The sequence below is a fragment of the Oncorhynchus keta genome, chromosome 12 (assembly GCF_023373465.1).
Source record: "Oncorhynchus keta strain PuntledgeMale-10-30-2019 chromosome 12, Oket_V2, whole genome shotgun sequence".
Lineage (NCBI taxonomy): Eukaryota > Metazoa > Chordata > Actinopteri > Salmoniformes > Salmonidae > Oncorhynchus > Oncorhynchus keta.
In genome coordinates, this window is record NC_068432.1 from 48,491,428 (window position 1) to 48,500,864 (window position 9,437).

General features: G+C 43.3%; 1 protein-coding gene across 4 annotated transcripts in view; it reads right to left on the reverse strand.

Annotated features, from left to right (window-relative positions):
- The window catches only part of ccbe1 (collagen and calcium binding EGF domains 1), a 167,521-nt gene extending 158,585 nt beyond the window's left edge, over window positions 1–8,936 (reverse strand). For 2 of the 4 annotated variants that reach the window (XM_052458540.1, XM_052458542.1), the window contains exons 1-2: window positions 8,674–8,936; window positions 8,411–8,491 (exon numbers count right to left, since the gene is read on the reverse strand). In XM_052458540.1, coding sequence (XP_052314500.1) covers window positions 8,411–8,491; window positions 8,674–8,780 — 188 coding nt within the window. In that variant the 5' untranslated portion in view covers window positions 8,781–8,936. The remainder of the gene's footprint in view (window positions 1–8,410; window positions 8,492–8,673) is intronic. The other 2 variants (XM_052458541.1, XM_052458539.1) reach the window with 1 other exon arrangement.
- Window positions 8,937–9,437: the final 501 nt, after the last annotated feature.

A 9,437-nucleotide genomic window follows, 5' to 3' on the forward strand; every position in this document is an offset into this window, starting at 1 on the left:
AGAGAGAGAGAGAGAGAGAGAGAGAGAGAGAGAGGCAGAGAGAGAGAGAGAGAGAGAGAGAGGCAGAGAGAGAGAGAGAGAGAGAGAGAGAGGCAGAGAGAGAGAGACTGGGAGAGAGAGAGACTGGCAGTACTAAAGTTGTAAATTCTGTCAATGAATGTATAACTATTGGCAAGGTGAAAGAGATCATGTTGTTTGACAGAGACTTATTATAAGTGATACATTTCACAGACATTCAGCAGTAAGCTAAGTGTTTGAACATTACCAGGCTTTAAAAACTAAACCAATTGTAAATCCATTGGCGGAGATAGACAGTCACGACTCCTGCGGATAACAATATATCAGTCAAGGACAGCCGATGGGGTAAAACACTGCATCAAGTTAGCATTGGTGCTGCAGCAATGTGTTACAACAGAATTCCAGAGAAAAACACTTGTCTCCATCAAGATGGCGCCGGAGAAGAATGCTGACATTTTACAAGTTCCTATCCAGTTGTTTTTTTGTTTGTTTGTTTGCATTTTTTGTAACTTATTTTGTACATAATGTTGCTGCTACCGTCTCTTATGACCGAAAATAACGTGTGGATATCAGAACTGTGATTACTCACCACGGACTGGCAGAATCCTTTCTTTCCTTTAACGAGTCTGACGAGCCCAACATGAATGACAAACTGCTTTCCCGGGAACAGGCCCAGATCCCCATCATTTACGTGAAGAGAAGGCAGAGAAAAAGGGGCCGGTGCAAACTTTGGAAAATAAAATCGATGACCTATGCGGAAGATTAAACTACCAACGGGTGATTCAAAACTGTAATATCTTATGCCTCACTGAGTCGTGAGAGCAGTTGGCTGGTTATACTCTGTATCGGCAGAATAGAACAGCGGCATCTGGTAAGACAAGGGGTGGCGGACTATGTATTTTTGTAAATAACAGCTGGTGCACGATATCTAAGGAAGTCTCAAGGTTTTGCTCGCCTAAGGTAGAGTATCTCATGAGAAGCTGTAGACCACACTATCTACCAAGAGAGTTTTCATCTGTATTTTTCATAGCTGTCTACATACCACCACAGACTGATGCTGACTGCACTCAGTGAGATGTATTCCATGTGACTTGATCAATAAAAAAGTGGTCAGACAAAGCAGATGCTAAGCTACAGGACTGTGTTTCTAGCACAGACTGGAATATGTTCCGGGACTCCTCCGATGGCATTGAGGAGTACACCACATCAGTCATTGGCTTCATCAATAAGTGCATCGATAATGTCATCCCCACAGTGACCGTACGTACATACCCTGACCAGAAGTCATGGAAGCACAGCCAAGAGCTGTCCAGTGACACGGGCCTACTAGACGAGCTAAACTACTTCTATGCTCGCTTCGAGGCAAATAACACTGAAACATGCATGATAGCACCAGCTGTTCCAGAAGACTGTGTGATCACGCTCTCCGCAGCCAATGTGAGTAACACCTTTAAAAAGGACAATGTTCACAAGGCTGCAGGGCCAAATGGATTACTGTGAGCATGTGTGAGCATGCGCTGACCAACTAGCAAGTATTTTCACTGACATTTTTAACCTCTCCCTGTCCAAGTCTGTAATGCCAACATGTTTTAAGCAGACCTCCATAGTCCCTGTGCGCAAGAACACTAAGGTAACCTGCCAAAATGACTACCGACCCGTAGCACTCACGTCTGTAGCCGTGAAATGCTTTGAAAGGCTGGTCATGGCTCACATCCAAACACCATTATCCCAGAAACCATAGACCCAATCCAATTTGCATACCAGCCCAACAGATCCACAGATGATCCAATCTCTATTGCACTCCACACTGCCCTTTCCCACATGGACAAAAGGAACACGTGTGCGAATGCTTTTCATTGACTACAGCTCAGTGTTCAACACCATAGTGCCCTCAAAGCTCATCAATAAGATAAGGACCCTGGGATTAAACACCTCCATCAGCAACTGGATCCTGGACTTCTTGACGCCCCCAGGTGGTAAGGGTAGGTAACAACACATCCGCTACTCTGTTCCTCAACACACATGCTCAGTCCCCTCCTGTACTCCGTTCATTAATGACTGCACGGCCAGGCACGACTCCAACACCATCATTAAGTTTGCCGATGACACAACAGTGGTAGGCCTGATCACCAACAAGACAGCCTTTAGGGAGGAGGTCAGAGACCTGGCCGTGTGGTGCCAGGACAACAACCTATCCCTCAACATGGTCAAGACAAAGGAGATGATTGTGGACTACAGGAAAAGGAGGGCTGAGCACGCTCCCATTCTCATCGACGGGACTGTAGTGGAGCAGGTTGAGAGCTTCATGTCCCTTGGTGTCCACATCACCAACAAACTAACATGGTCCAAGGACACCAAGGCAGTCATGAAGAGGGCACATCACCAACAAACTAACATGGTCCAAGGACACCAAGGCAGTCATGAAGAGGGCACATCACCAACAAACTAACATGGTCCAAGGACACCAAGGCAGTCATGAAGAGGGCACATCACCAACAAACTAACATGGTCCAAGGACACCAAGGCAGTCATGAAGAGGACACATCACCAACAAACTAACATGGTCCAAGGACACCAAGGCAGTCATGAAGAGGGCACATCACCAACAAACTAACATGGTCCAAGGACACCAAGACAGTTGTGAAGAGGACACATCACCAACAAACTAACATGGTCCAAGGACACCAAGACAGTTGTGAAGAGGGCACGACAAAGCATATTCCCCTTCAGGAGACTGAAAAGATCTGGCATGGGTCCTCAGACCCCCAAAGGGTTCTACAGCGCACCTTCGAGAGCATCACTGCCTGGTATGGCAACTGCTCGACCTCAAGGCACTACAGAGGTTAGTGCGTACGGCCCAGTACATCACTGGGGCACAGCTTTCTACCATCCAGGACCTCTATACCAGGTGGTGTCAGAGGAAGGCCCTAAGAATTGTCAACGACTCCAGCCACCCTAGCCATACACTGTTCTCTCTGCTACAGCACGGCAAGCAGTACAGGAGCGCCAAGTCTAGGTGCAAAAGGCTTCTAAACAGCTTCTACCCCCAAGCCATAAGACTCCTGAACGCCCAATCAAATGGCTCCCTGGACTATTTACATCCCCCCTCTTATACTCCGCTGCTACTCTCTGTTGTTTCAACCACTCCACAAATTTCTTATTAACAAACTATAGTCTTGGCAAGTCAGTTAGGACATCTACTTTGTACATGACACAAGTCAGTTAGGACATCTACTTTGTGCATGACACAAGTCAGTTAGGACATCTACTTTGTACATGACACAAGTCAGTTAGGACATCTACTTTGTACATGACACAAGTCAGTTAGGACATCTACTTTGTACATGACACAAGTCAGTTAGGACATCTACTTTGTACATGACACAAGTCAGTTAGGACATCTACTTTGTACATGACACAAGTCAGTTAGGACATCTACTTTGTACATGACACAAGTCAGTTAGGACATCTACTTTGTACATGACACAAGTCAGTTAGGACATCTACTTTGTACATGACACAAGTCAGTTAGGACATCTACTTTGTACATGACACAAGTCAGTTAGGACATCTACTTTGTGCATGACACAAGTAATTTAGGACATCTACTTTGTGCATGACACAAGTAATTTTTCCAACAATTGTTTACCGACAGATTACTTCACTGTATCACAATTCCAGTGGGTCAGAAGGTTACATACACTAAGTCGACTGTGCCGTTAAACAGCTTGGAAAATTACAGAAAATGATGTCATGGCTTTAGAAGCTTCTGATAGGCTAATTGACTAATTGAGTATATGTAAACTTCTGACCCACTGGGAGTGTGATAAATAAAAGCTGAAATAAATCATTATCTCTACTATTATTCTGACATTTCACATTCTTACAATAAAGTGGTGATCCTAACTGACCAAAGACAGTGAATTTTTACAAGGATTAAATGTCAGGAATTGTGAAAAACTGAGTTTAAATGTATTTGGCTAAGGTGTGTGTAAACTTCCAACTTCAACTGTACAGTCTTGCCCAAAAGTTGAGAATGACACAAATATTAATTTTCAAAGTTTGCTGCTTCAGTGTCTTTAGATATTTTTGTCAGATGTTACTATGGAATACTGAAGTATAATTACAAGCATTTCATAAGTGTCAAAGGCTTTTATTGTCAATTACATGAAGTGGATGTAAAGAGTCAATATTTGCACTTCTTTTTCAAGACCTCTGCAATCCGCCCTGGCATGCTGTCAATTAACTTCTGGGCCACATCCTGACTGATGGCAGCCCATTCTGGCATAATCAATGCATGGAGTTTGTCAGAATTTGTGGGGTTTTGTTTGTCCACTCGCCTCTTGAGGATTGACCACAAGTTCTCAATGGGAATAACGTCTGGGGAGTTTCCTGGCCATGGACCCAAAATATCTATGTTTTGTTCCCCGAGCCACTTATTTATCACTTTTGCCTTATGGCGCTCACCTTGTCGTCTCCGGACAAGCTTTTTTCCAGATGCCCCAAACAATCAGAAAGGGGTTTCATAAAAAAAGGACTTTGCCCCAGTCCTCAGCAGTCCAATCCCTGTACCTTTTGCAGAATATCAGTCCTGATGTTTTTCCTGGAGAGAAGTGGCTTCTCTGCTGCCTTTCTGGACACCAGGCCATCCTCCAAAAGTCTTCGCCTCACTGTGCGTGCAGATGCAGTCACACCTGCTTGCTGCCATTCCTTAGCAAGCTCTGTACTGGTGGTGCCCCGATCCTGCAGCTAAATCAACTTTAGGAGATGGTCCTGGCGCTTGCTGGACTTTCTTGGGCGTCGTGAAGCCTTCTTCACAACAATTGAACCGCTCTCCTTGAAGTTCTTGATGATCTGATAGATGGCAAATGTATGTGCAATCTTACTGGCAGCAATATCCTTGCCTGTGAAGCCCTTTTAGTGCAAAGAAATTATGATGGCACTTGTTTCCTTGCAGGTAACCATGGTTGACAGAGGAATAACAATGATTCCAAGCACAACCCTCCTTTTGAAGCTTCCAGTCTGTTTTTCAAACTCAATCAGTATGACAGAGTGATCTCCAGCCTTGACCTCGTCAACACTCACACCTGTGTTAACGAGAGAATCACTGACATGATGTCAGCTGGTCCTTTTGTGGCAGGGCTGAAATGCAGTGGAAATGTTTTTTGGGGGATTCAGTTCATTTGCTTGGCAAAGAGGGACTTTGCAATTAATTGCAATTCATCTGATCACTCTTCATAACATTCTGGAGTATATGCAAATTGCCATCATACAAACTGAGGCAGCAGACTTTCTGAAATTTAATATTTGTGTCATTTTCAAAACTTTTAGCCACGACTGTACATGTACATAATACCTCGGCTAAGGTTATGTGCCCCTGCACATTGACTCTGTACCGGTACCTCCCTGTATATAGTCTCACTATTGTTACTTTACTGTTGCTCTTTAATTACTTATTACTTTTATTTATTATTCTTATTTTTTATTAAACTGCATTGTTTGTTAGGGGCTCGTAAGTAAACATTTCACTGTAAGGTGTATTTTGCACATGTGACTAATATACATTTGATTTGATTGGAAAGGCAGCCAGATAAAAACACTTGTCTCCATTTAGCACTCTTCTGTAAACGCAACATTTTATTATGAAGAGAGATCATTAAAATAGTTTTGTGGAGATGATTTAGTGTTCAGGTCAGATGAAGTGCGTAGTCCTCTAGGGGTCATCGCTGTCTTGCGAGGAGAGAAGAGGAGAAACATTTTGGAGAAGACAAGAGGACAGGCAGTGGAGGAGAGGATTCATTGTGGGGGGAAATGATAGAATCCACACACAGAGTTTCGGGGGGGTAGAAGACGAGGAGAGGAGAAAAATGTTGGGAAAGATAGCAAAGTTGCAGGGGGAGAGGATGAGGAAAAAGATGTTGAAGCTATCCACAGAGTTGCATGGGGAGAGGACGAGGGGGAGGAAAATGAGTGGAGAGAAGGAGGGGAGAAACTCGTTGAAAATAACCACAGACCTGCAAGGGGGTAGATAACGAGGACAAGGACAGGAGAAGAATGTTGGAGAAGATATCCTTATGCATGTTACTGATTCTATGGCCTTAAGTCCGTTTAGAGTAAACTAACAGATTTACCCAGGAATGCCTCGGCTTAGGAGGGGAGGAGAGGTTAGGAGAGGAGAAGAGAGGAGAGGGGAGGATAGGAGAGGTTAGGAGAGGAGAAAGAGGAGAAGGGAGGATACGAGCAGGACAACAAACTGCTTGAGACCACCATCAATATTTGGAAGAACAACAAATCAACAATTACACACGCCACATATCAATTAAGTGTGACCGTGGCAGGGCTGGAAGCACTCTGTTTCTCCTCTCTCGGGCCTAGCTGTATGCAGACAGAGCTCTCCCGCGGGAGATGGCTAGAAGCTAGCTGTAGGCTAGATACAGCTCTCAAGCAGAAGACGGCTAGAAGCTAGCTGTAGGCTAGACAGAGCTCACCCGCAGAAGACGGCTAGAAGCTAGCTGTAGGCTAGACAGAGCTCACCCGCGGAAGACGGCTAGCAGCTAGCTGTAGGCTAGACAGAGCTCTCCCGCGGAAGACGGCTAGCAGCTAGCTCTAGGCTAGACAGAGCTCTTCCGCAGAAGACGGCTAGAAGCTAGCTGTAGGCTAGACAGAGCTCACCCGCGGAAGACGGCTAGCAGCTAGCTGTAGGCTAGACAGAGCTCTCCCGCGGAAGACGGCTAGCAGCTAGCTGTAGGCTAGACAGAGCTCTCCCGCGGAAGACGGCTAGCAGCTAGCTGTAAGCTAGACAGTGTATGCAATAAATACAGTTAATGTAATCTTTACCTTGTGTATTCTCAAATCTATACCTCCTGTATTCTCAAATCTATTTAGGAAAGTCATAAACAAAAGTCTATTTAAATACACTAAGTAGCACAGATATAATGGAAGGGTCCAAACAAGCTCTTCCTAGTAGTCTCACCTATCTGTTATAGTTGTCAGACACTGTTTCAGATCTGTCGTTACCATCCTTTTTTCACAATAACATTTATTGGTTGATGTATTTGCCAATAAAACATAGCAGCACCTGATGAATCTTTATTTTTTCTCCAACAGACACTCAATCCAAATACCATCACTGTAAGAGTCCAACTGTTACAGAAAAAAAAACAGGCAAAATGTGCCTAGCCTTGTTCCGTTTAAACATGCCTCAGTCATTCCTATGCCAGACAGAGAGACAGGGTCAAGTTAGCCCATGGTCCGTATTAGTAGAGCCCACAACCATGAGTTAAGATGTAAAAGACAGATTCTTACGAAAGGGAAGAAATACCAACTAAAATTGGCGATAAACTCTTGAGCAATGTCTGGCATGACGATGGAGAGACATCCTACACACATTTCAACACAGTGAGAGAGCTGATAGGCAGCCTATCATGTGGTAACTTGTTACAATGCAGGTGGACTGAAATGCACCCAGCTGCCTCAGATACATAGGCACATTTCTTTCCTCCTGTAACACCAGCCTTTCTCTCGTTAGTTAAATGAACAACGTATGAAGACAACAGTGAGTCTAAGCAATAACCACAGTAATCATTTAAAGACCACATCACAAACAGGGGTCTGAAATAACATGATGAAGTTACGTGTGTTACGTGTGTGTCATTCCCCGCCAGTGCCAGACAGGAAATGCAGCAGAGTAATGAGTCTCTCACGGTTATGGACAGACACCCGTTGCAAAGGGGTTCAGTTTTAGATGGATGCACTTGTGTTTTGTTAGAAGGTAAATCTATCTAATCTGTGTGTTGACCTATTACAATGTAATTACATCATTGACTTTCCAATCCTTATTGACACATTGCCCAATACCATTACATGAAAGCAATTAGACAAATTATAGGTTTATTTCAACCACCTACACTTCTGCTATAGGAAAAACTACGTAAAATATCTCGACATCTTTTGGTGTATTTATCTCTGTATATGGTAAATTACGTCTGTCTACCTTACATGATGTATCATTCAATATTTTAGCCAATATGGTTAATCAATTCATAAAAGCATCGGCTATCCCATGAAGCCGTTTACAACTCTGGTCACTGACGGTTTGTTCTCAAATGCTATATAGGCTAGGATCATCGATGACACATGATTGACAAATTATGGTTCCAATTTCATTTGCTCTCTTGAACCTACTGTATCCTTTGGAATGACTTCCATAGCAACAGTGAATCTAAGTCTGGTCACTGAATGTTTGTGATATGCAGCATCACAGCATCAAAACAACTAGCCCCCCACACACACATACACAAAGGCAATTATAATTTAGTGCCGTAATCTCAGCTCACAAGAGAGAATAATATTCTACATTGCAATGGAATATTAGAAACGTAAATGAGCCTACCTGTAACAAGTTGTCACCTCTCCGGTTGGTTTTAAGCAAGGATATTTGGTTGTGGCAATCTTATTCTCAGAACAGACTTCACTGTAAAATAATAACATTAGGCTATTAATGCACGTCCTTCAGGATAAATAATATACAACCTACCACAATATAACCCAGGTATCCCGTACAATGTTTCTCTTGATATCTACAGCACCGTGCGTAATGTCAAATCCAAACCCATCAAAAATTACCCAGGGCGCGCGACGCGTGGTATAGCCTACCTGTTCCCATCATCCTGATGCTCCCTGTAAATCCACTGCAAACTTCGTGAGAAGAAGAGAAACATCATAAGAATCCTCAGAAGATTCCCGTTGCCTTTTACATTCATTTCCCCTGGTCAAGTCTGAGTCGCATTCAGTCCCAAACACCTGTATCATTCCTGTAACCGAAGCAATTATTGTAGAGTTGAAGAGCGAATGGAAACTTGAAGTGATTGGACATTTCCAGCTGCTCTCGCGTCAAGTTAATAGGCTATCCCAAACTGATGACTATTTCCTCTGTCCCTCCCACCGCTGACTTTGAGAGTATGTCTATGAATTCGCCAGGCACTCACTGTCATATGAACTGCGCATCAATTAACACTAAACTTCTCTGCTGTTTATTTGACACACGACGAACGCTTGATAGACTGAGGAAGTGTGTAGTGTTTGCGAGTCAAACTTTTGTCATGTTTATTTTCTTCCAAGAAAACCAGTTAAAATAACTGAAATTATTAATAACGGTCTCAGAGGATAGCATTTTGCGTATTGTCACAATTTTCGTTGAATCCTGGGCTGAAATTAAACAATAGCTGTTGCTGACATCCCAAATGCTATATATGATATGATCATTGATATGATCATTGATGAAATGTAATTGATAAAGTATGGTTACGTATAATTTTCTCTCTTGAACGTACCCTTTGGAATCTATAGGTCATTACCATTAAAATGTAACAATAAGGTGCAGAGTGTTCGATTTGCCCAGCCTGGTCTCATAGACTATA